The 27,525-nt window shown below is 42.4% G+C and overlaps 1 protein-coding gene and 2 long non-coding RNA genes across 3 annotated transcripts; 2 read left to right on the forward strand and 1 right to left on the reverse strand.

Annotated features, from left to right (window-relative positions):
- The first annotated feature begins 4,059 nt into the window (after positions 1-4,059).
- Positions 4,060-12,487, forward strand: Gm30618. The gene is made up of 4 exons (XR_380234.4): positions 4,060-4,088; positions 7,597-7,741; positions 8,682-8,770; positions 9,936-12,487. It is a non-coding gene; the product is annotated as a predicted gene, 30618 (long non-coding RNA).
- Positions 12,488-16,733: 4,246 nt separating this feature from the next.
- On the reverse strand, positions 16,734-27,158 carry Hey2 (hairy/enhancer-of-split related with YRPW motif 2). Its single transcript, NM_013904.1, has 5 exons — positions 26,941-27,158; positions 24,979-25,057; positions 24,766-24,849; positions 21,850-21,931; positions 16,734-18,802 (listed from the first exon to the last, which is right to left on the reverse strand). Exons 1-5 carry the CDS (start codon positions 27,021-27,023, stop codon positions 18,111-18,113), a joined length of 1,020 nt encoding a protein of 339 aa, NP_038932.1. The 5' UTR covers positions 27,024-27,158; the 3' UTR covers positions 16,734-18,110.
- Positions 18,798-21,863, forward strand: Gm51763. Its single transcript, XR_003948860.1, has 3 exons — positions 18,798-20,131; positions 21,191-21,284; positions 21,550-21,863. It is a non-coding gene; the product is annotated as a predicted gene, 51763 (long non-coding RNA).
- Positions 27,159-27,525: the final 367 nt, after the last annotated feature.

Consider the following 27,525-nt stretch of genomic DNA (forward strand, 5'->3'; position numbering starts at 1 on the left):
ATTAGGGCCTGGAAGGCGCTCTCCCGAGCAGGTGAAACCACTGGTCAATTAACAAAAGTTGTCCAGGGACCTCAGGAATCCTTCTCAGATTTTGTGGCCAGAATGACGGAGGCAGCAGAGCGTATTTTTGGAGATTCAGAGCAAGCCGCGCCTCTGGTAGAACAGCTAATCTATGAGCAAGCCACAAAGGAGTGCCGAGCGGCCATAGCCCCAAGAAAGAACAAAGGCTTACAAGACTGGCTCAGGGTCTGTCGAGAGCTTGGGGGACCTCTCACCAATGCAGGCTTAGCGGCCGCCATCCTTCAATCTCAGAACCGCTCCATGAGCAGAAATGATCAGAGGACATGTTTTAATTGCGGAAAGCCTGGGCATTTTAAGAAAGATTGCAGAGCTCCAGATAAACAGGGAGGGACTCTCACTCTTTGCTCTAAGTGTGGCAAGGGTTATCATAGAGCTGACCAGTGTCGCTCTGTGAGGGATATAAAGGGCAGAATTCTTCCCCCACCTGATAGTCAATCAGCTTATGTGCCAAAAAACGGGTCATCGGGCCCTCGGTCCCAGGGCCCTCAAAGATATGGGAACCGGTTTGTCAGGACCCAGGAAGCAGTCAGAGAGGCGACCCAGGAAGACCCACAAGGGTGGACCTGCGTGCCGCCTCCGACTTCCTATTAATGCCTCAAATGAGTATTCAGCCGGTGCCAGTGGAGCCTATACCATCCTTGCCCCCGGGAACCATGGGCCTTATTCTCGGCCGGGGTTCACTCACCTTACAGGGCTTAGTAGTCCACCCTGGAGTTATGGATTGTCAACATTCCCCTGAAATACAGGTCCTGTGCTCAAGCCCTAAAGGCGTTTTTTCTATTAGTAAAGGAGATAGGATAGCTCAGCTGCTGCTCCTCCCTGATAATACCAGGGAGAAATCTGCAGGACCTGAGATAAAGAAAATGGGCTCCTCAGGAAATGATTCTGCCTATTTGGTTGTATCTTTGAATAATAGACCTAAGCTCTGCCTTAAGATTAATGGAAAAGAGTTTGAAGGCATCCTTGATACCGGAGCAGATAAAAGTATAATCTCTACACATTGGTGGCCCAAAGCATGGCCCACCACAGAGTCATCTCATTCATTACAGGGCCTAGGTTATCAATCATGTCCCACTATAAGCTCCATTGCCTTGACGTGGGAATCCTCTGAAGGGCAGCAAGGGAAATTCATACCTTATGTGCTCCCACTCCCGGTTAACCTCTGGGGAAGGGATATTATGCAGCATTTGGGCCTTATTTTGTCCAATGAAAACGCCCCATCGGGAGGGTATTCAGCTAAAGCAAAAAATATCATGGCAAAGATGGGTTATAAAGAAGGAAAAGGGTTAGGACATCAAGAACAGGGAAGGATAGAGCCCATCTCACCTAATGGAAACCAAGACAGACAGGGTCTGGGTTTTTCCTTAGTGGCCATTGGGGCAGCACGACCCATACCATGGAAAACAGGGGACCCAGTGTGGGTTCCTCAATGGCACCTATCCTCTGAAAAACTAGAAGCTGTGATTCAACTGGTAGAGGAACAATTAAAACTAGGCCATATTGAACCCTCTACCTCACCTTGGAATACTCCAATTTTTGTAATTAAGAAAAAGTCAGGAAAGTGGAGACTGCTCCATGACCTCAGAGCCATTAATGAGCAAATGAACTTATTTGGCCCAGTACAGAGGGGTCTCCCTGTACTTTCCGCCTTACCACGTGGCTGGAATTTAATTATTATAGATATTAAAGATTGTTTCTTTTCTATACCTTTGTGTCCAAGGGATAGGCCCAGATTTGCCTTTACCATCCCCTCTATTAATCACATGGAACCTGATAAGAGGTATCAATGGAAGGTCTTACCACAGGGAATGTCCAATAGTCCTACAATGTGCCAACTTTATGTGCAAGAAGCTCTTTTGCCAGTGAGGGAACAATTCCCCTCTTTAATTTTGCTCCTTTACATGGATGACATCCTCCTGTGCCATAAAGACCTTACCATGCTACAAAAGGCATATCCTTTTCTACTTAAAACTTTAAGTCAGTGGGGTTTACAGATAGCCACAGAAAAGGTCCAAATTTCTGATACAGGACAATTCTTGGGCTCTGTGGTGTCCCCAGATAAGATTGTGCCCCAAAAGGTAGAGATAAGAAGAGATCACCTCCATACCTTAAATGATTTTCAAAAGCTGTTGGGAGATATTAATTGGCTTAGACCTTTTTTAAAGATTCCTTCCGCTGAGTTAAGGCCTTTGTTTAGTATTTTAGAAGGAGATCCTCATATCTCCTCCCCTAGGACTCTTACTCTAGCTGCTAACCAGGCCTTACAAAAAGTGGAAAAGGCCTTACAGAATGCACAATTACAACGTATTGAGGATTCGCAGCCTTTCAGTTTGTGTGTCTTTAAGACAGCACAATTGCCAACTGCAGTTTTGTGGCAGAATGGGCCATTGTTGTGGATCCATCCAAACGTATCCCCAGCTAAAATAATAGATTGGTATCCTGATGCAATTGCACAGCTTGCCCTTAAAGGTCTAAAAGCAGCAATCACCCACTTTGGGCAAAGTCCATATCTTTTAATTGTACCTTATACCGCTGCACAGGTTCAAACCTTGGCAGCCACATCTAATGATTGGGCAGTTTTAGTTACCTCCTTTTCAGGAAAAATAGATAACCATTATCCAAAGCATCCAATCTTACAGTTTGCCCAAAATCAATCTGTTGTGTTTCCACAAATAACAGTAAGAAACCCACTTAAAAATGGGATTGTGGTATATACTGATGGATCAAAAACTGGCATAGGTGCCTATGTGGCTAATGGTAAAGTGGTATCCAAACAATATAATGAAAATTCACCTCAAGTGGTAGAATGTTTAGTGGTCTTAGAAGTTTTAAAAACCTTTTTAGAACCCCTTAATATTGTGTCAGATTCCTGTTATGTGGTTAATGCAGTAAATCTTTTAGAAGTGGCTGGAGTGATTAAGCCTTCCAGTAGAGTTGCCAATATTTTTCAGCAGATACAATTAGTTTTGTTATCTAGAAGATTTCCTGTTTATATTACTCATGTTAGAGCCCATTCAGGCCTACCTGGCCCCATGGCTCTGGGAAACGATTTGGCAGATAAGGCCACTAAAGTGGTGGCTGCTGCCCTATCATCCCCGGTAGAGGCTGCAAAAAATTTTCATAACAATTTTCATGTGACGGCTGAAACATTACGCAGTCGTTTCTCCTTGACAAGAAAAGAAGCCCGTGACATTGTTACTCAATGTCAAAGCTGCTGTGAGTTCTTGCCAGTTCCTCATGTGGGAATTAACCCTCGTGGTATTCGACCTCTACAGGTCTGGCAAATGGATGTTACACATGTTTCTTCCTTTGGAAAACTTCAATATCTCCATGTGTCCATTGACACATGTTCTGGCATCATGTTTGCTTCTCCGTTAACCGGAGAAAAGGCCTCACATGTGATTCAACATTGTCTTGAGGCATGGAGTGCTTGGGGGAAACCCAGACTCCTTAAGACTGATAATGGACCAGCTTATACGTCTCAAAAATTCCAACAGTTCTGCCGTCAGATGGACGTGACCCACCTGACTGGACTTCCATACAACCCTCAAGGACAGGGTATTGTTGAGCGTGCGCATCGCACCCTCAAAGCCTATCTTATAAAACAGAAGAGGGGAACTTTTGAGGAGACTGTACCCCGAGCACCAAGAGTGTCTGTGTCTATGGCACTCTTTACACTCAATTTTTAAATATTGATGCTCATGGCCATACTGCGGCTGAACGTCATTGTTCAGAGCCAGATAGGCCCAATGAGATGGTTAAATGGAAAAATGTCCTTGATAATAAATGGTATGGCCCGGATCCTATTTTGATAAGATCCAGGGGAGCTATCTGTGTTTTCCCACAGAATGAAGACAACCCATTTTGGATACCAGAAAGACTCACCCGAAAAATCCAGACTGACCAAGGGAATACTGATGTCCCTCGTCTTGGTGATGTCCAGGGCGTCAATAATAAAAAGAGAGCAGCGTTGGGGGATAATGTCGACATTTCCACTCCCAATGACGGTGATGTATAATGCTCAAGTATTCTCTTGCTTTTTTACCACTAACTAGGAACTGGGTTTGGCCTTAATTCAGACAGCCTTGGCTCTGTCTGGACAGGTCCAGACGACTGACACCATTAACACTTTGTCAGCCTCAGTGACTACAGTCATAGATGAACAGGCCTCAGCTAATGTCAAGATACAGAGAGGTCTCATGCTGGTTAATCAACTCATAGATCTTGTCCAGATACAACTAGATGTATTATGACAAATAACTCAGCAGGGATGTGAACAAAAGTTTCCGGGATTGTGTGTTATTTCCATTCAGTATGTTAAATTTACTAGGGCAGCTAAATTGTCAAAAAGTCTTTTTCAGTATATGTTACAGAATTGGATGGCTGAATTTGAACAGATCCTTCGGGAATTGAGACTTCAGGTCAACTCCACGCGCTTGGACCTGTCCCTGACCAAAGGATTACCCAATTGGATCTCCTCAGCATTTTCCTTCTTTAAAAAATTGGGTGGGATTAATATTATTTGGAGATACACTTTGCTGTGGATTAGTGTTGCTTCTTTGATTGGTCTGTAAGCTTAAGGCCCAAACTAGGAGAGACAAGGTGGTTATTGCCCAGGCGCTTGCAGGACTAGAACATGGAGCTCCCCCTGATATGGTTATCTATGCTTAGGCAATAGGTCGCTGGCCACTCAGCTCTTACATCTCACGAGGCTAGACTCATTGCACGGGATAGAGTGAGTGTGCTTCAGCAGCCCGAGAGAGTTGCACGGCTAAGCACTGCAATGGAAAGGCTCTGCGGCATATATGAGCCTATTCTAGGGAGACATGTCATCTTTCATGAAGGTTCAGTGTCCTAGTTCCCTTCCCCCAGGCAAAACGACACGGGAGCAGGTCAGGGTTGCTCTGGGTAAAAGCCTGTGAGCCTAAGAGCTAATCCTGTACATGGCTCCTTTACCTACACACTGGGGATTTGACCTCTATCTCCACTCTCATTAATATGGGTGGCCTATTTGCTCTTATTAAAAGGAAAGGGGGAGATGTTGGGAGCCGCGCCCACATTCGCCGTTACAAGATGGCGCTGACAGCTGTGTTCTAAGTGGTAAACAAATAATCTGCGCATATGCCGAGGGTGGTTCTCCACTCCATGTGCTCTGCCTTCCCCGTGACGTCAACTCGGCCGATGGGCTGCAGCCAATCAGGGAGTGACACGTCCTAGGCGAAATATAACTCTCCTAAAAATGGGACGGGGTTTCGTTTTCTCTCTCTCTTGCTTCTTGCACTCTGGCTCCTGAAGATGTAAGCAATAAAGCTTTGCCGCAGAAGATTCTGGTCTGTTGCGTCTTTCCTGGCCGGTCGTGAGAACGCGTTTAATAACACAAAAGAACTTAGCACTCAATAGGCCTTGAAGCTACAGGATCTGGAGTGTAGAACAATCATCACCATCACTGATCTCACGATGTGTGATCTGTGTGATTGGTAAAGTCAAGGGGGCCACGCAGAAGATGCTGGGATGCAGAAGGACAGCAGGCAGAGTCAGTAAGTCCAGCTTCATCTCCTCAGAGTCATCACAGCAAACATTGATTGGAATTGTTAAACTGGAGTGAGGAGTCCTGTGCTTCCAAGCTTGAGAAGACTTGGAGTCTCCGAAAAGGGGAATTTGCAAATAGACAGAAGACCAAGGAATAAACTCAGGAAATGATAAGAGCAGCATAACTAATAAAAGAAGTAGCAACTGTGATGTTGGAGGGATTACAAGACTTAAGAAAGAGCAGTAGGTGCTGGCTCCTTGGTTAAGAACACAGGTTACTCTTCCCAGAACCATATGATGGCTTACAATCATCTGTATCTCCAATCATAGGAGATCCAATATCCTTTTCTGGACTTCGGGAGGGCCCAGCATACATGAGGTAATTAGATAAGCATGCAGCAAAACAGTCATAAATAAAAAAATAAAAATAAAGGTTAAATAATTAAGAACAAATAAAAGTAGGAGGTAGTGGAGGAAGCAGAGTCTTGCTGAGAAGCTGAGGAGAAGACGAAGGTGTGAGAGACCAGACCAACTCCATCTTGAGTTCAGGCTCCATCTTGGAGAACCTGACCTAAGGTTGAACTTGAGCTAACCAACAAGCCTGCATCTAGCACTAGTTTCCAGATTACTTCCCAAACAAGCCTGTGCCTAGCATTATTCTCCAGGTCACTCCCTAACAACCACCAACCAGGAGGAAAGTGTAAGTTAAGTTTATGGTTTGGCTCCAGCACCAGCCAACCATTTTAAGGGCAACAGATTCCATAACAGCCGCCAATCAGATGGGTGCCAAAGTGGATACCCCTGTGCTCGTTTGCTTGCCTCTGTAAACGCTTGCTTGAAACCGGGCTCAGGGCTTCACCCTCCCATCCTGCTGGTCAGGATCAGCAGTGAACCCAAGCTCGAGCTTGAATAAATAAGACTCTAGTGAGACTGCATCTTGCATCGGAATTGGCTCCGTGGTGGTCGTTTGGGATTCATGATCCTGAATGGCACAACAGGTGATTAAGCAAAGCATGTAAGCTCAGAGTAGACTTGGAAGTTGTGTGAGAGGAAGTAAGTTTGCCTAGGAGGTAATTGCTATGTGCCTGACTCTAAGAGCTAAGATCTAATATGAGGAAGAAATAAGAACTTGACCATCAACTAAATGTAGAGGATGAAAAACTATGGAAAAGCAACAGAGCTTTGAAAATTGTAGAGAAAATAAGCTTGTTGAGATGCCAAAGAATTGAAATCATTCTTACTGTGCTGTATGAGGAAAGTGACTTAACTCTTCAGAGCTTCTATATCCCCTTCTCTACTGTGGAGATGCTTATGGGCTCCACAAAGACGTCCGTGTGTACCCTAGTCTGTTCATTCATTCATCTATCCAATTATCCTTTAGTAAAACAGAGATACCTTAGCCCATCATTGGTATGGTGGCATAAGATACGTTAGACAGTCATCCGTATGGCCCAGGTACATAAAAATAAACTAGACTGTCTCTATTACAATTGAATGAGAGTCAGCGGAGAAAATGATTAAGGCCAGAGAAGGGAGCCTCATTGTATTCACATTTGGGCCACGTGTGATGGGCCCAAACTGGATGGATGGGCCATGATCACCCAAGTGAACATGTCTGCTGCATAGATGATGACACACTCAGAGGTAATTGGAGCTGAAGTGAGACCTAAAGCCTGAAAAGAGAAAACATTTGCTGAGAGGTAAAAAGCACCCAGAAGAGTCAGGCTTGCAGTTTGGCTTCAGCTGCAAGACAAAGTAGACTGTCTGAAAAGAGTCAAGAAAAAGCAGAGACCAGAGGCGGGGCAGCCGTGATTGACATACCGCATAGCTACTTGTTCAGGTAATTTTTAAAGGAGGGCTTTGTTTGTTTTGGTTAGTGTCATCTTTACTGTCTTTATTTTTCTTAAAAAAGATTTATTTAATATTTTTAAATATTTTAGTGAACGAATTGCATTTTCCCTAAGTGATATTTTCATTTCGACACAGCTCTCTGTTACACTACCTACCCTCAAGCTCGACAGTACTGCTTAGGAGAGAAGAAATACTGTGTTCAACTTTGAGTTTGGGAAGAGTGGAGAAATCCTGCAGATTGTTTGCATAAATACTCCAAATGTGAAGAGGCTCTGCACAGGTAAAGGAACAGGATGTGTCTAATCTGCACCAGGAACTTGTGTGTACTGAAGACACTCTTCTGTGCTTGTCTGCTTTATTTTAAGTGCGGGTTTGTCATCCACCCAAGGATCTGCTGGGTTGAGTCATCTTGAAATTATAAGGTTACAGGAAAGGACTTTCATTAGCATTTAGAACAATATTTAATATGTGGATGGTGTCGACTAAATGAAATAAATAATTAAACCAAGAAGTTAGCTGTTAGAAGTCATGTACAGAGTGCTTAAATGAAAAAAATGGATGAATGAATGAATGGATTGATAGATGGATGAGAAGTCCACATTTCTGCTGATAAAAGAGATAAAAGATAAAACTGTGTCATTTTGAAGAATGTCTGACATCTACAGAGATTCTGAACATGAATAATCCCAGCACTCGGGAGGCAGAGGCAGGCAGATTTCTGAGTGAGTTCCAGGACATCCAGGGCTATACAGAGAAACCCTGTCTCAAAAACAAAAACAAAACAAACAAACAAACAAAACCAAATGGTCCTTGCTTTATGACCTAGGGAAAGAGACTTATGGTGCTGTGTAATGATTTAAAGTGGCATAAGTATGGCTGGGAACCAGGAGTCTAACCTGGCTTTGCCCAGCCTAAGTCCTGTACTCTTTAACAAACAGGTGCTCCTCCTCTCAGTTGTGCGGTGGACCTACAGAAGTCCCATTGGAGGCACTGTTACACACAGGGCCCTCCCCTAAGCACAGCGGAAAGGCATGGCTTGGCATGTCCTTTCTTCAAATTATGTATTTAAAACTTGTTGCTAAATATCACAAAAAATGTAGAAAACTTTTCACATAAAAATGGAAGTGCTTTTCAATTCTTTAGCATGTTTGCTCACCTAAAGCATCATTTTTATATCTGTTAATGTTTTATTGACTTAAATAGCTATTTTTGGCTTATAGGACAATTCCGGAAGGCACTTCCCAACATCAACCTAGCAATAGCTTACATCATCATCATCTGCTACCATTGCCTGGCAGGCTCGAGCCAAGTAAGGCAGCTTATAAGAGGACTGCTGGATTCCCCAACACCCACTCCTCTCTCCTCTCTTCCTCTCTATTCCCTTCTTCCCCCTGGCCCCCCCTGTCCCTCTCTCTGTCTCTCTCTCTCTGTCCTTCTCTCTCTGTGTCTCCCTCGCTCTTGTTTCTACATGCTCCCAGTCAGCTTCTCCCCCTCTCCCCCTCTCCCCCTCTCCCCCTCTCTCCCTCTCTCCCTCTCTCCCTCTCTCCCTCTCTCCCTCTCTCCCTCTCTCCCTCTCTCCCTCTCTCCCTCTCTCCCTCTCTCCCTCTCTCCCTCTCTCCCTCTCTCCCTCTCTCCCTCTCCCTCTCTCTGTCCTTCTCCATTACTGCTGTCTTGGCCCTCATGTTCTGTCTGCTTCTTCCCTTCTCCAGGTTTCCATTCCCTTTCCTTCCTTTAAACCAGGTCTGCCACGGGGGGGGAGGGGGGGGAGGGGGAATTAACCAAAAAAAAAAAAAAGTCAAATTGAATAGGATCACATTTTAGATTAGGTCTTTAAATAATAAATGACATTTATTGGTATATCAGTTGATGTGACACTATTGATAAAACAAGGCATTTACAGGAATAAGGAAGATGGAAACCAGTTTTTGAAGAACAGAGAAGGCTTTGCAGGTTTAGTCATTTGATCATCTGAAGCTAATGTGTGTTATTCTTTGGCATTGGTTTAATATTTGAGGAAGATGAAAAAATAAAGAAATGATCATGTTCTAGCTAACTCTTCAGATAATCTCATGCAACATTTAGCACAGAGAATACTTTTAAGGGGGACAGTTACAGGCAGGTTGAAAAAATGATAACTATGAAAATATGCCACAAGAGGGCATCCTAGCCTCATGTGATTCAAATTCATTCTCCATGTAGCCCAGTTAAGGCGGACTATAGCTAAAATCTAGGGGAAATAGAAGATATTCATCTTTCCTCCTTCCTTCCTTCCCTCCCTTCTTCCCCCTGTCTGTGTGTCTGTCTGTCTAGATTTTTCTTCTCATCAGTTGTGCTTGATTTTATTTGTATATGTACTTACTGTTGTATCAGATTAAAGTTCAGTGGAAGTCTTTAAAGAAATTAAATGCAAATTAGTTCTATTAGTCCAGTGTATGATTCTCATTCCTTCATTCTTCATTCCGTTATGCATTTAGGGATTCATCCAGCTATCCAATCTACACAAATATATGCTGAGCTGCTCTTCTGTACTAGACAAAGAACAAAGCGGCCCTAGAGACGCAATGGGGCACAAACATCTCGTATCATTGGTCTTCAGTATAGGAATAGCATAACCACAGAGTCACAGACCACTTTCAATGGCCAAGTTCTGTGAAAAGGAAGAATGCAGCCATGCGAGGCCACAAGGAGGCTCTTCCTGGGGTAGTGATACCAACAGAATGATGCATTTGATCAGAAACATGAAGATGAGTTACCTAAAGGGGAGATTTTAAAAAAACCAAAAACATTCTCATTGAAAGGGACACAGGCAAGGCCACGCAGCAAGGCAAGAAGAAAACCAGGAAGGCTGGGTGGCAAATGAGAGAGGCAACTGACAGCAGTGAAGACCGCCTCGTGACAGATCTTTCACAGCTTTGCAAACTGACCTTAAATAATTCGTCTTCAGAACAAGAGACCAAGAGGAGGCTGTTTCTGTAGAAGCCATACTGACACATGGTAAAGGAATAAGCCAGCAATTCTGCCTCAAGGACTGCAGGGAAGCGCACAACCCCTTTGACCTGGGTATTAAGAACTTGGTGGTACTGAATATTATCTAAAAATAGTAATGTAATCTCAAACTCAGTAATATTAACCAGAGTTAAGATTTTCTTTTAAAGATCCAGGACTTCCCCAGAGTGTTTATTTTCAATCAGACCAAAAACCATTGTTCCAAGAACCATTGTTCTTGAAGACAGGACACACAAGATATGCTATCTTAACAAACACATGGAACTAGTTACCTCATCCACAGCAAAACAAACTCCACCAAAATATAAAAGATAGGAATGAAAATCTTTACTTTATGGTCACATTGTCTCCAAAAGAACCACATCTTAGAAGCTGGGCCAGTGGGTGCAACTGCACAAATGTTTAGCTTACTTGGGGTCTCAGTTGTTCTCATGTGTAAGCTGAAGCATCAGCCTAGTTTATGTTCTTCTAAGTCTGAATCTATGAATTTACTCCTAGAAAGCAATATGTACATGTTAGTAATTTAATGTAAATAGAATGGAATGCATTGGATGCAAATGTGTGAGTGGGAAGAAGAGGTTTTGCATATGAACTGTTCTGGGTCTTCACATTACATGGGCAGAAGCTGCACTAATGTTATTGATAGTCCACTATGCATATGGTCTTAATGCTATTACTTAGTCTTCAGAAATTCCTTGTGAGATAGATTTTAAGAAAGCCGACACAGACTCAAAAATCTGTTCCAAGTCCTTTAGTTCAGTCATTCTCACCTTATTTTTTGAGACAGGGTCTCACTGAACTTGGAATTCACTGATGCCTAGACTGGCTGCCAGTGGACTATTAGGATCCTCTGGTTCCAAGTCCCCAGTGCTGGGCTTGTAGAAATGCACAGCACATCTAGGTATTTTTCTCTTCATCTTATGTTGATGGCTGTTTTGCTTACACGTATGTCTATGTGCCCTGGATGTCTAGTGGCTGTGAACATCAGAAGATGCCATCAGCTCCTCTCAGACTGCAATTACAGTCACTTATAAGTCATTATGTGGGTGCTGGGAATTGAACCCAGAGCCTCTGGAAGACCAACCAATGCGTTTACCAGCTGATCCATCTCTGCAGTTCTACCTGTTTTAGTTTGTTTTTCCTTCCTGATGTGTGTGCTAAAGATCTGAACTCAGAACTCAGATTCTCATGCTTGCATGGCAAACAAATTCACTGACTGAGGCATCTCCCCAGCTTCTAAGAGTTGAAACTTAAAATAAAAAAGACTTAAGTATTGAAGGAAACGGGGATAACCACTAGAATTATAAATATGGAATTCACGTGGTCTGTTGAATAAGTACCAAGAATTTGACTACATTCTCACATGTTAAAAGTGATTAATAGACTTGACTAAAGTAATTAAACATGTTTTCCGAGATGTGGCTGTGAAGGTATGCTTTCCCTGAGCACTCAGCCAACTGGTTTTGGTGTCCTTCGTCCTTCCTGTGGCAGCAGAGGACACACCAAGGACTTTTCCTCCAGAAAGGTTTTAAAAGAACAAGTAGATATTGAATTTTAACCACTGTCTCACTTCATCTTACATTGAAGACTATTTGTGAACTTTGTTTTTCCTTTTTTCTTACATTCTATGGACCTGGACAAAGGACTTCTACAGGATTTTGCTGTTCTGGGAAGTGGCTACATACTTTATATCGAGCCACGTCTATGACTTTCCTTCTTGGATGTGAGTCTGATCTATGTGAACCACATAATTCATGGTTTTGGTGCCTAGATTTGTTCTCATAGGAGTTGCCCTCAGGAAACACTTGGTGTTTCAAGTCTGTTCCTTGGTGCACTACATAGGACTTATGTACACGTGATTCAGCAGCAGTAGTAGTGATGTCATAGCCCTGGCTTGATGGGCACAGTCAACTTCAAGCCTTTCTATGGTAGCAGCAAAAGGTATGCCATAGGTAATACTTGCCTATGAATGTGGCCATATCCTCATCTGATAATCAATAAACTGAGTTTGAGTTTTGATTCATTACCACACTTAGACATTTATATTGCTCTATGTCCATCATTCTGCCAGCAGAAAGATGTAAAAATAACAAAAATATAGTAATGGTGGTTTGTGAGATGGAAATTGACTAGCTTCATTCTCATTAGTGGCTTGTGGCTTGACAAAATTGTCATGATTAGAGTAAAATACAGGGCGGTGGTGGTGCACACCTTTATAGTCCCAGCACGTAGAAGGCAGAGGCAGGCAGATTTCTAAGTTCAAGGCCAGCCTGGTCTACAAAGTGAGTTCCAGGACAGCCAGGGCTATACAGAGAAACCCTGTCTCAAAAAACCAAAAAAAAAAAAAAAAAAAAAAAAAAAAAAAAAAAAAAAAGTAAAACACAACCTATGTTTTGCCCACTAGACTGAAAACATATTTCTATTACCTTGCCAGATTACCTTCCCATCTAACAAAAGCCTGTTTATAGCACCTGTCTGGGAAAGACTGGCCAGGATGAGCTTGCTTGCCAGCATCCTGGTTTAGCACAAAGTCTACACAATGGCAACATGGTCTCCTTCATCATATTGTTTTGGTTTTCAAAAAGTGTTAAGGTGCTTTCTAACAGGAGACAAAGGTTTAAAGATGCGCTGAAAGCTCTAGGAAGCAGTTCTGCAATACAGTAAACAGCAATCACTCCAATAGTTTATCATCAGGAGGAAGGGGTTCACTGAGGGTGGTACCCCATTGCTTCAGGAGTCCATGAGCAACCTAAAAATCTATCACTACTCTTACCCCAGGGAAACATTGTGAATGATAGACATTATTGCTTAAATGTTTTTTTTTTCCCATCTGATAAAATGCTATTTCATTTTCACTATAATGAAAACACAGAATGGCTACAATTCAAAGCCTACGTAAGAACATGCAGGGTCAACTCAGGAAAGTTATTAAATCTTTTTACTGTTTCTGTCATTACTACAGACTCAAAGAATGGCAGCAGTGTTCAAGCCAAACATGGAAGGAAGCCTGAGAACTTAAAAACAAAGATGTATTCGGGAATGCAACATTATATATACATCCAAACTGCAACTATTACAAAAACCATTCCCCATTAAAGAACTCAGGCCAGTTTAAGCCCTTCCTAGTAATGAGACTTTACAATGGATGCAGGTCAGCACAGACCAAATGAAGGCTTGCTTTATGAGAAAATGAACTAGAATGAATAAATATTCTGAATATATCTGTACTCCCCTCAACACACACACACACACACACACACACACACACACACACACACACACACACACACACACACCTCTTATCTTTTATAATAAATTTGTTTAACATCTTTCCTTAATTCTTCAGCATTCTGCCTGCCTGTTGTCAGTCACCTTATAAAGACTGCAAAATACTCTTTGGTATCCTGCACAGAAGGTAAATTCATTTGCCCAAAAGGGCAAACTAGACACCTGTCAAAAGAATTTTTTAAATATGGTATTATGGAATAAATGTGAGTTACTTTTTTTCCTTTTTTTAAAAAAAGATTTTTTTATTCATTTCATATATGTGAGTATACTGTCGTTGTCTTCAGACACACCAGAAGAAGGCATCAGATCCCATTACAGATGGTTGTAAGCCACCTTGTGGTTGCTGGGATTTGAACTCGGGACCTCTGGAAGAGCAGTCAGTGCTCTTAAACCACAAAGCCATCTCTCCAGCCGAAGTTAATTTTTTTCCTATCCTCTTACCTGCTAAGGAGAGATGATAGCTTCATATGCAGTCTTATTTGTATATTCAGCCATCCATGGTAGGGTGATATCATGGGGGTGTTCTAGATGACTCTGAGTTCAAAAATGAAATAACACCAAAGCCATAGCCAAAAGTATGGGCTGAAAAAGTAAACAGACCCACATGGAGTCATAGTCAACCTGCTAGGTATAATACCAGACAGTTAATATCATTTTCTAGTTTCCAGGATGTCGATACAGCATTGTGATTTCTATAATAGAAGTATGGGGCTTGAATGAGGAACAGATTTCTAGAACATGACTTACTCCTTATTAGGACTTCAGTTGAGTTTCTTTCCTGTCCTTTGTCTTAAGGTGGTCCTAGTTCCAATGGTTACATAGCCAACAAAATGATTCCCTAACCAACCCAGTCTTTCCCTTAAATTTGAGGGCATGGGAGAAAGCCTCGTACCTAGACAGCCACTTCCCACATGATCTGCCCTTACAGCAGATGGCCCAGGCACTTTTCAATAACCTCCATTGACTTTAAAGACTAACCTTTCAAGGATCATGAACTATAATGATGGTTTAAATGCCACATTTGCTGTGATGCTTAGTTGAAGCAGTTGGAATATTCACAACCTCAGGCATTGCTTAGACCTCAGGAGAATCACAAGGGCAAGTCTAACACCACTTTTGGGGAAGTGAAGTGGCCTAGTGCCATCACTGGGCAGCTAAAACATGGAAACAAACAAACAAACAAACAAACAAACAAAACCTGCATTTTTTTATCGCCATGCTTACAAAGTCACTTAAGGGAAAGCTAAAGTAGCCTGTTCTTTACGTCATTAGCTGTTACTTCTAAAATTGCATTCATCATATTAATAGTAGTGGCTCAAACTCAAGATGCATGTTTTCCTTGTTATACTTAAGGTATTTTTAACCAATCTGTAAAGTTTATATTTATAAGTCCATATTCTTTTAAAAATGACATTAAATTAACAGTAACTGATAAAGATGTAGACCTATAGGAACACGGGATTCTGACATCGTAACCCTTTGGAATGGTTCCTCTCAGAGAATTACTCTTGAATTGAGATAACTTGTGATGGGCACTCTGAATAAGTTACATAGATACTTAAGACATGACCAAAGGCTTCCTTCAGGTCATAATCTCCATGTACATGTGAAATAGTGGGCACTATTCTAGGTAATACTTGGACTTTTTTTTTATATTACTATAAAATTCTCCATATCTCTTCAAATAAAATAGGAAAGGCTCTATTTGTCAATGATCTCAAAAAGAACAATGCCCCTTTATCACTGCTTCCAGAAAAATTTTCTTAATTCTCAGCATCTCATCATGCCTCTTCCTTTGAAAGTCACTGTAAGAGTTAGGGTAAGGTTCCTCTATACCACCCCAAACCTGCGAAGCACCGCTCAGGAATGTGCACATACTCGCTGATGTGAAATGCAAAGCTATGTTCTAGCTGTGCACACACATAGCTTTTAAGTTTGGGGAAAACTCAAATTGCTCCTTTCCTTCCCTCTGTTCTACTAAAATGCCTTTGAATTAACTTGGGGACATAAAACCCACCAACAAATCAACTCCTAAAAGTTCTTCCCTTTCCCCTGAAACAATTCTTAAAAGACTTAAATCCTTTTTGCTTTTGTAACAAACATGAAAACCATCGACCTAAAAAGTAGTACATAGCTTCACAAGAGAGGAATCACCCTGACAATACCATATACTTCATCTTCCAAAACCAAACTAGCATGACTGTCCTCTATTGTGACTGCCCTTCCACCCCAATCTATTCATCTGAGCATGTTGATATGAATGAAACAAAGATTTCTTTTCATTCTTTTGGTTCCCCCCCCCCCCCCCCGGGATTTAGAAGCTCTACCTGACTTAAGCCTTCTCTTCTCTGAAGAGGGGGCCACATCTACAATGTCTCCATCTTACCAACGAAATTTTCAAACCCAGGGGCCTCACCATCAGGACACATGTCCATGCCTATCATGTATTACTGCTGTCTCATGACTATGCCTAGTTTTTGAGCCACACAATACGACATACTCCAGCTCATTCTCTATGTTTGATGTCGTCTCATTTGGAAGTCTTTTTATACCTTTCCAAGACCGAAAGTTATGATTAAATGATGCTACTTGTTGAGATTGTGAGGCAGCAGAATCTTGACTTTCAGGCCATGCTAAGCTCTGCAGAAAATTCCAGGCCAGTATGTGCTACACAGTGAGACGCTGTCTATAAATAAATAACTAGATAGATAAATAAATAAATAAATAAATAAATAAATAAGAAAGAAAGAAAGAATCAACACAAGGTAGAGGAAAAAGATCACTTTTGCCTTTGTAATTCTTACCTGTTTTTAACCCATAAGCTCCATAAAGTTCATTTTAAAGTAAGATGTGCATTCCATAAGCTAAATGATTTTGAAACACATGGCACAAAGCTATGGCTGAAAGAGTGAGTGAAAGGCCTCACATCAAAGGCAATGTCAGCTTGCCATTCAGAAAAGCAACTCCTCCACATGAAATAGTCAAAAAGGACGTCATTTAATTAGTGATACATAGACTTTTGCATAGAAAAAAGTTACAAAGTAATATAGAAAAGACTAGGTACAGTAATTTTAAAAACATTTATAAGTATAACTTTCCATAATGTTTAATAGTCTCTTGTTTATCGCTTTCTCCACACAGCAGAGAAATGAAGTGCATAAGAGTACATGCTGTGTCTTTATCTTTCAAATATAAAATCTCACGTGCTCAATTTCAATGTATTAGGAGATTATTTTGTCATTAAACAAGATAAAAAAAAATCAAAACCAAAACACCATATGTAGCATTAGTCTAGTCATGGACAAAAATAATTCATGTACACCTCATTCCATACATTCATTGTGATTTGGGATCAAATGTAATCTCTAACTTGACCAGGGCATTTACATTATGTAGCTTTTCCCTTCCATATCATCTCTCCTCATCTCATTACTTCCAGAAATGCAACACCCTCTCCCCAAAACAGACAAAAACAGACATTACATGTTGTCAGGAGAAAACTGGAGAAGTTAAATATATAAAAATAGTCCTGTTGAAACAATAAATTAACCCAAACTCTTGCAAACTGAAGAGTTTTTGAGTTGGTGTCAATGAGCCTCTGGTGGGCACACAGTAGGTAACTGCTTCTAGTGCACTGTATACCTGTAAGTTTACATAAAGAAGCACTGTGTTTTAAACCAGGGTTCACTAGAGGTATGGAAGCTTGAAGGCAGAGCAGAAATGTTTGTTAATGGAGGCTCTGGTGGAATTGCTTATTTCACTGCATAGCTAAATGTCATTGCTTGGCAAGTCTGTATAAAGAAAATAAAAATAAAACTAGGTCTTTCGACTTAATTTCCCTTCATCTTTCTGGCCAATAAAACCCGATGGTTTCCAAAGGGCACTGTATCTGCAGCCTGACACATTGCCTGCTTCTTCTCTTTCTCAACCTAACAGCTATATCCTTCTGATCTTGTGCTACGTTACATTCCTTAGTTCAGGCACTTAGAAAACATGGCATTGTTTTTCTTCTCCCTTCTAGCATCAGGAGAACTCAGTTATGGCGTTTTCCTTTTCCAAGTCAGGAGTATTAATGCACCACCGGATGGTGACACTGGTGTGTTTTCCAAGAAAGTTTAAATGGACGTTGGTGTGCTGCTTTCAAGTTGCTGATGTCACTTGCCAAGCTGCCTTAAACAAAGGGAAAAAATAGTAATACTACATTTCCATTTGTGTGAAGTCTGCTTCTCAAATCGCTTTATTGCTGCTGTGTGGAACTGTACATATCTGTATGACTACCTTCAGGATGCAGAGGTTTGAAGCTGATTCCGAAATGGACGACATCAGTTACTATTGCAAAGAGATTCAAGAATAAGTTAAAAGGCTCCAACTTCTGTCCCCCAGGGTTGGTAAGGTTTATTGTTTGTCCCAGTGCTTGTCTGCTGAGGACTGGAGGCTGCGGATACCGACAAGGGTGGGCTGATTGCTGTTGCAGCAGCAACAGCGGCTGCTGCCGCTGCATTGGACGGGAGCATGGGAAAAGCCCCTGCGAAGGACAGAGGGAAGCTGTGTGCAGCTGCAGTGGCTGCTGCAGCTGCGGCATGCACAGTGGCCGAAAGAGACAGAAGAGAGGTGGAGAGAGGTGGCACGCAGGGTGCAACGGTGCCCCCTGATGGCATCCGAAGAGCAGAATCTGCATGGGCAAACGTTGCTGTGAGGAGAGCAGAGCCATGAGCAGAAGGCACTTCTGAAGATGTGGATAGGCGACATGGGGTTGACTCTGATGTGTGGAGTCCATTGGGCTGGAGCAGGGCTGTGGGGAGATGGTGGAAAGCAGCTGCCCAGTGGTGAGGGTGCAAGGGGTGATGGTGGTGGGCCATGGAGGATGTCATCACTGCTGCCTCCCGCTGGGAGGCACAGGTGCTGAGATGAGAGACAAGGCGCACGCGTAGTGGGTCCGACGGGTCAAGGCCTTCCACTGAGCTTAGGTACCTAGCCACTTCTGTCAAGCACTCTCGGAATCCAATGCTCATGAAGTCTGTGGCAAGAGCATGGGCATCAAAGTAGCCTAAAGAGGGGTTGAGGAGAGTCAGAGGTGAAAGGGCAAAAGATGAGAAAATGATATGTCTTAGAAGAACAGCCATCCACTTAGGTTCCACTCTTGTGTTCTCTAGAGATGGGATGACTCTTTCTGAAAACACAATGGCTACTATGATAGTTTTTTTCAAGAGTAAAGAAAGGATACTCTACAAGTGGCATGCACAACAACTTTAGCAGTGCTGAAGTCAAACTAGGGTTGAAATGTCACAATAAGAAAAAATAAAATAGGGGCATTCATGTTTTGAATACCTCCTAGAGTGGGGGGGATGTCTTAACTTTAGTATTGTGGGATAATGACTTTCCTCAAAAATATGTTTTTTTTAATAGAAAAAGTCTCAGGAAGTTGGCTTTTCCAGAATAGGACCCAGGACCTGTCCAGCCAAGTGCATATTCTGCCTCTGAGTACCTCTCTAATCTATAATAGGTTTATTTCATTGAAAGCATTTACAATGTATCACTTTATGCTTTGACAGAGCAAAATTTGCCTATTTCCTTTAGACTATTTTATATTCAAAGCATTATGAGAAACTTTTGTTATGTTTCTTACTTCTGGAAGCAAGAAAAAGGTGTTTGGGGCAAATATAACCACCAGGACAGCAGAAGTAGCGCTAGGCTGAACAAGAGACTATCATGAAGGGCTGAGTATCCTCAGTAAAACTGGTTTTCATCCTCAGACCCCAGAACAGTCATTGAGAAAGTCCCCAGGATTAGGAGCGAAGGCTGTTCCTCATGCGGATGCCTCTATGGAAGGACCGCACATGACAGTCTTTAGGTTCCCCTCCGGCTTGAGCTTCTGACTTTCTCAAAAGGACGGAGGCACTGATCACACTCTGCAGACACTGAAAAGTTAAGAATTTGGATTTTTCCCTAGAAACTATTATAATTCTACGACAGACTGAAAAGAACATATTAACTTCTTTGAATTTCACTGGTGCTTGTAAAGTAAGTGGCATTTGCGGTTTGCTTGCTATATGGCTATATATGGCTGGGACTTATTGCGTCTTAAGGAATATGAATTATGTAATTCCTATTTTATTGTTGGAAGCAGAGGGAAATGATGATGAGCAGCTGTCTCATGTAAGTGGGTCTTGAGCCAACAATAACACATGCCCATAACCACTTCCTCTGTAACAGTGCAGGTTTCTAAGCTTCAAGCAAATTAATTTAAAACCATCAGTGAGAAGCCCTTCATCATTGTCTCTAGGCTACAAAGGATGAAACTGGGGCTCAGAGAGAATGAGTTGACTTAGCCCCAGTGACAGAGCTAATGAACTGGAGAAACTGAGGTCACTATCATGTAAGTACCTTTGAGCCCATGTCCTTCCTCTATGCTAGAGGCAACTGGGAGTCTGGGCATGTGAGCAAACACTGGTGGACCCTCTTGTTCAAGGCTCACTTACACATTCTTCCTGGGATGGCCACTCTAGGGAACTAGCAGTCAGAAAACTTATATGCCAGATGGTTGGAAATGTCTGCTTACTAACTCATCTGGGGTAAATTTAGGACTGCTCAAGTAGTCATGAGTAAGAAGTAATATAAAACTTGCTATAAGGTGAGAGGATAACCTTACTCTTTAGAAATACAACACATGCCAAATATTTGAGCCCTGGACAGCAATTCTTTGCCTCATGGCTACCAATTTGAGAGAAGGTAGAGTCATCCATCCATAGCCTTCCTTGACCACGTCTAACTTCACTGCTCTCCTGGAATCCCAAGGTAGCAGGTTAGACAGTCATACTACTTAGGACCTGTGGAGCACATGCTGCTAGCTTGACCCTCGAAGACCAGTAGGTTACTTCCAACTCAGGTCAAAAGTTGCAGCCAAGTTATGTGGGATAACTGACTTCTAAGATCAACCATTGGCTTTTATGTTACAAGAATATTTGCATCCTATATTGACTGTCCTTTGTTCAAGACAGTTTCTTGGACCAGTGTGACCTGAGGCGGATTATAGACATCATGTACAGCAAGCAGTCTCTCCTCCTGCCATAAGTAAGGGATGGTTTGGGTCAAGGCTGGTGTTCTATCAGTTTTCAGATTAGTAAAAGTGATTTGCCTTTAATTCCATGCCCTGCCCTGCCTTGTTCAAATCTAGGGCCATAGACTGTGGAAAGGAAGCTTATGCTGAACCTTGGAGGTCTTCAGCCTTTAGTCCCAGCACTTATACTTTGAAGCTTTCTCTCTTTGTTCAGTTGTGAATGAATCTGGCTGAGATAGATATCAAAGGCAACCTTGAAGAGCCATAAAGCTAAGAGGGTAACCTGAAGTCAAACTGGAGTGGAAGCAGGAAAATGAATCTGAATGAATATTATGTCTCTCACAATTTCATCCTTTGTTTGTTTGTTCGTTCTTTTAGCATGGGGGTCCTACTCTGACCTGACAAGTCTTCCATAATGTACTACTGCCCAGTACAGAGGACATTCTACCATGGCATGTGGATGTCTACTCTCGTGAGTTCCCCCCAGGAAGAGCCTGTTCTATTGTTTTTAGTAGAGATTTCGTACCTATACTTCAAATGCTGTGGTTGGTATAAAGTCAAGACAGCCAAAATGGTCTGGGCAACAATGACAAAGACTAATTCTAGAGTCATTTCCTTTAAATGGCTAAATTATCCAGGTTCCAGCCTTGGTTGAATGAAAGTGAGAAAGGAGAGTCCTGAGTCCCAGCCTTGATCATATCAGGATATTTGTGTGTTTGTTTTGTTTTTCTGTACAGATTCCAGCATGAACGTCTCAAATCCCAAACAAATGTCTGACCAGGCTGCTGTGAAGGAAGCTTTACTCCCACATCATTACGGAAGCAAACACAAGTCCAGGGTCAAGTGCTTCTTTTGTTCCAGAGGATCTTTCCCAGGAGTTCAATCTTGCCATTAGCATTGATGTCCACAGCTTTAATCTGGGACTGCCTAGCTCAGCTTGTCAGAAGGCTGTTCAACTGTGACTTCCTTATGATATTCGAGGGAAAGGAAGAAAAGAGAAAGATAGAAAGGGGGTGACAAATGGTACCAAACCTTACCTTTACCCCCTGTAGCCTGGAGCATCTTCAAATGATCCACTGTCATTTGCAATATTTCAGCCTTTTCTAACTTGGCAGATCCCTTCAGAATCAAATAATAAAGTCTCATGAGTCCTACAGAAACTATCTTAGGACATTATATTATTGAACTTAGTTATATAGTTCCAATTTTTCCTCTTATTATAAAAGTCTATGTTTAATTTCATCACAGGAAAAACTTGAATTGAAAACATTTTAATTGTATATATGTATGGGTATGTGTATGTCTATGTGTAAGTGTGAGTGTGTGTGAGTGTGTGTGTGTGTGTGTGTGTGTGTGTGTGTGTGTGTGTGTGTGTGTGTGTGCATACAGGCAGATACCTATGCAGGTCAGCATCAGAACCTACTAGAGCTGTATTTATAAGTGCTTGTGAGCTAACCAGCGTGAGTGTTAAGCCCAAATTTGTGTCCTTTAGAAGAACAGTTCATTCTCCTAACCTTTGAGTCATCTGGGTAGACTCTGAATTCATTCTAAACTTTATATTTAACACATCAATTACTACAGCATAGCTGATGGCATTAACTTGCAAAGACCAGAACAAGGCATCAAAGAAATGATTTACTAAATAAATAGTAGGAGCAATTGTGTTCCTAAAATCATCCTACAAATACTATGCCAGCTGAAAAGCTCTTGAACTTTGAACTCTGCCTTCATTAATGATACATTTTCTTAAGAGACATTTTATAGTCATTACTATTGAAGTTTGCAGCAGTTAAACAGTTGAATATTAATTCTTGAGGATATGGATATAGTGTTTTAACAAAGCATCAAAAGTAGAATGTTCAAAAGTAGAAAAATCCCAGTAAGTCTTTAAGATAAACCAGTAAAGGAAATGACCTAGGAAAGACGTTCAAGGTCACCAGCAGGTGTCACTGTGTATTCTAGGATCACAAACAGAAAGGACCAATTAATTTGCAGTTCACTTAAGGAGCATCTTTTGTGCCTAAGGATTTACCAACCATTTGAAACCATTCTTAAATATTCCTGTGGTAAATGTGCAGCTTCATGTGGGTCCCCTAACAGGTGGAGGGGGCTGTCTTCATCTCTGTTCCCTGCCATTAGATCCCCTTTCCCTACCTGGACTGCCTGGTTGTGCCTCAGTGGGAGAGAGCATTGCTTAGTCCTGCTAGGACTAGATTTCTCAGGACGGGCTCTCTTTTACTGAGGAGAAGGGGAGGGGACAATGGGGGGATTTTAAGGTAGGACTGGGAAAAGAGGAAGGATGGGACTGTGATCGGGATGTAAGTGAATAAAAAAAAAGTAAATTATTGGAAGAAAAAAAAAACCTTATAAAACCCTACAAAAAACAAAGTCTTGCAAATACATTTTCATTGCTCCTCTTCTTAAATAAAGCAAAAGTTAGAAACCAAATGAAAGAAATGCCCCACTGATAGTAACTTGGGTCTTGGTGGCTTCTAACTAACTTCCTAGAGGAGCTGAATAATTAAACCAATATTTTTTTTCACTACACTTAAAAAAATTATCAGCAAATAGTAAATAGCAGGAGTGTCCGTTCTTCAGCAGCTCTAAAGAGTATTCTCCTCTAATCGTGGCAGGGCCAGCTCACTGGGGTTGGCAGCCAGACTCTGTAAATGGGAAAGTTTGTGTTTACAGTAACTAGCTGCCCAATGACTGAGGCGTGCTCTTAAGATTTAAGTCAATATTTAAGAAAAGAGCCGAACAAACCAAGACTAAGGAAAAAGATCACAGAGTGACTGCTTCTCAGTGTCATATTGCAGATATTTCAGTACTCAAAAAAGTACTCAGAAAAGCACAACAAACAAACAACATAGGTCATCTTCTCTTCATTTGCAGCGCATTAATCCAAAGCATAATTTATAGTAAGTTATCAAAGACAGACGTGGCATACGAAGTGCAGAGTTTGTGTCTATTTCTTCTCAGTCTTAAATACACAGAGTCAACAGTAGCATATCATGCCCGTACTTCTCCTTGTTCACCATGTCCATGAAGATGTCTCGGGAGCTGCTGTGAAAGCAGCCAACGGTGGCCCTGGATGGCCTCCAAAAGCTCTCTGTGGAGCTTGCTTTACAATGTTTGCAGAATCACGAAGTAAACAAACCGACAAAAGTGGCATAAACAGCCAACACCCAATTTGGAAGTCAACTGATAACATTTTCAGCACAGAAATGGCCACATCCTTGGAAATGTGCTCTTAGAAGCCTTTGCATCAGCCACAGCGGCAGAACAAGAGACACAAATCCATAACCACAAAGGGAAGTGTAACTGTTTGTTTTCTAATTTTCAAATGGCAATCACCTTTCCCTTTTTTTTAATGTAAAAGAATACCTGAACTTTGAAAAGCAATATTTATGACTAATTTGATTTTTTTTACCAAACTTCCAAATTATATCCTAAATCAAATATAATGTTCTATTAACCCAAGAATTAAAAACAAAAGTAGCTTTCTAAATAAGCTGTATTATTATAATTTAGGAAACCAAAATAGAAGCCTTAGTTCCTTAACTTTGATTTTTTTTTTTAAATAGTACTTTGAAAGTTTGAGGGAAAAATGATATTTCACACACAAAACTTTTGTTTTCAAGAATACCATATACAGCACAGTTTTAAGCAAAACCCCTGCTGGCTTCATGGAAAGAACAGAGAAAGCAGGAACACAATTACCCTTAAGGGGAAAATAAGCTAAAGAATGGAAATGTCTTCGACTTCATGATGGATTATGTTTTTAATAGTTCTGCCACAACAAAGCATTTTATTGAAATAGCTCTTCTACGCCGGATCAGAGTGTGCAGAGCACACACCATTATTTTAATGATCTTCAAGAAGAATCTACAGTCCCAGATGAGAAAGTCAGATGCTTTGAGCTGGTTTTTTTTTTTGGGGGGGGGATAACTTACTTGTTTTTCAAAAGCTGTTGGCACTAGTCTTCTCAATTCAGATAAACTGTTATTTATTCGATCCCGACGCCTTTTTTCTATGATCTAGCCCAAGGAAAGCAAAACAAAAATCTAAGGGTACAGTACACATACAGAAAAATTATCCAAGTAAGAAAATAACAACAGTGATACACATGCTTAATTACATGACACAAGGGGGGGGGTGTCACCTACCCCTCTCCTTTTCTTTCTTGCCATAATCTGAGAGGTAGTTGTCGGTGAATTGGACCTCATCACTGAGCTTGTAGCGTGCCTGTGAAGGAGGAAGACAAGTCAGGTGCTGTATCAAGGTCATAGGCCCCTTCCCTGCCCCAGTTCATGGCACCCAATAATATTCTGACTGACTGCGCATTATATTACTTTTTTCTGTCTGTTGACTTTTTTCATATCTATGCTATTTGGAGGCTTTATTTTAGTTTCCAGATAATAATTATGCCTTAACAATGCTGTTGAGGCCTTGAGACAGCTTAGCAAGTAAAGGCAGTTGGCCACAAAGTGTGATGATCTGGCATGAGCTCCAGTCCTTTGGGCCCACAGGATGCATGGGGAAGAACCACTTGCACCTCCACAAACAGAAGTGACGGTGACAGTGACATGCACCTAGCCGGACACGCACACTGAATAAGTAAACATGATTTTCGAAATGCTATGCTGCCCATTCAAGTGGCAAAAATGAACCTGAACTTTTGAGTTCTCTAATGAAATGATAGCCAGTTAGGGTGACAGGTCGGGGGATTAGTGTGTCCTATTTCTCTCATGTATTTCTCAAAAGTCACCAACCCATCTGGATGTGTACTCCCATTCTCTTCTGCCAGACATACTGAACGTTCAAGAGCAGCACATGTCGAATGTGTCTCTATATGCGACTTTTAAAACAAAAACCTAATTCTCCTACTATCCCCAAACCTTATTGGATAGCCTAAAAAGAACAGATTGTAAGTTTTGCATATTGATCCTCTAAAAGAATATCCTAACCATATCATTGGGTGGAAAGTTGAAATTTAGTTTTTGCACTTTTCATGCTTTAACTTTGAAAATGAAACTGTGCCACCAGCCTTAAAACCAAGCTGATATCTCGAGAAGCTGCAATTCACCTTGAGTTTACTAAAAGGTATTTTTAGACTGCAAGGTTCAATCAAGTGATTATTTGGTGGTGTAGTTGGTCCATTAATGTATACTCTCCTAGGACTTTCTGTCACTTTGAAATTCACAGGTACTATGCTTCTTTAGTGTCTTAAACTCTCCAGGTCCTCTCTAGTTTTGAGAAGTTCTATTACCACCCCTTCGGCTCACTTCTGGGTCTTAATTCGAAATCAACTGACTCCTTCCTCACCCCTTCTAGTGACAGCCTACGGTTTCATTTTTTTTTTTAATACTTTAACAATGAGAGAGTTGGTAAACTGTCTCATAAGCATCGTTTTTGCTTTAGCTATTTTTCCGGCTTTGATTTCTACGTCTTAAAATAAGCCCGTGAAATAAATCCAGTTTTCTATATGCGGGAAGGATTTCACTCTTTGAGTGACAGCTGCAAATAAATAAATAAGGTGCTTCTGGGCAAGCCAATTAGAAGCAATTATCATTTGACCCCCCCCCGCCTCTAAAATGGTTGGGTAATCTTGCTGTCACAGGAAACAGGAGGTCTGTCTTCTGTGATCAGAACCTTGATCTCCTGGAGACTAAAGGACAAGCAGGCAAAGCAATGCTGTCTCATCTGCTCCTTATATCTGTCACTCATGGGTGGGTCAGCCAGATCACCCTCTGTCGACCTGCGCAGCTCAGCCTGTTTAGCTCAGATGCTTTACCTCCTCAAAAACTCAAGTCGCGATCCCAGTTTCTCTCAAAACAGAAATCCAGTTGTTTTTCTTTTCTCCTGACCTATTTTGGAACTGTCCCTAAATACAGTTCCAGTACCGGGGGCGTCGCCCGGACGTGCCAGTATGCGTGTCCTGTGCTGACAGCCCTGGACCCTCCCTCGCCATCTCCTGCACGCTCCAGTCCAGCTCCCTTCCAGTCGCTCCCACGCCTAGTGTGAACTCCATCTCTCGCCCCACCCGACTCTAGCACCCGCTTCCCGGGGAAAACGGTCTCCTCTCCACCCGAAGCTCCCCGGACACCCTCCCGCTTTTCCGCGCTCACCCAGGGTAATTGTTCTCGCTCCCCACGTCGATGGTCTCGTCCAGGTCGCTTTCGGAGGTCGTTTCCTCACAAGGGCGCTTCATCGCGACGAAGGAGGAGCAGCTACTGTCGCCTAGCGGAACGCAGCGCGCTCCCCGCGGGCTTCCTCCCTCCCTCCCTGCCCGGCTTCTGCAGGCGCCGCTCCCTCGGCGGCGCGGTCGGCTCCTGGAGGTTCTTTCCCACGCTGCAGCCCAGCCAGGGCGCAAGACCCGGTACTGGCCACGCCCCCCAGCGCGGGCGGGGCCCCTCCGCTTCTTCGTGTGCCCGCCCTGGCCACTCTCCAGGCCCCGCCTCCCTGGGACGGTGTGGCTTTCTATTGGTTAATATGGAGGGGCGGACCCGCGCTGGCCAATGGCTGCCGAGAGGCGTTGGCAGAGGCGTGGGAATGCCACCGCGCACCTGGGAGCCGGGAGTGGAGCGCTGGGGTTGACCGCCGGCGGCGGGAGCGGGCGCAGGCGCGAGAGCGCATGGGGCGGGCGTGTCGGGCGAGGGCTCCTGGGTTTTGGGCCATCACCTGCAAGCCGTGATCTCTCCCGCCGAGTTTCT

Source organism: Mus musculus, chromosome 10 (assembly GCF_000001635.26).
Source record: "Mus musculus strain C57BL/6J chromosome 10, GRCm38.p6 C57BL/6J".
In the NCBI taxonomy this organism is placed as follows: Eukaryota; Metazoa; Chordata; class Mammalia; order Rodentia; family Muridae; genus Mus; species Mus musculus.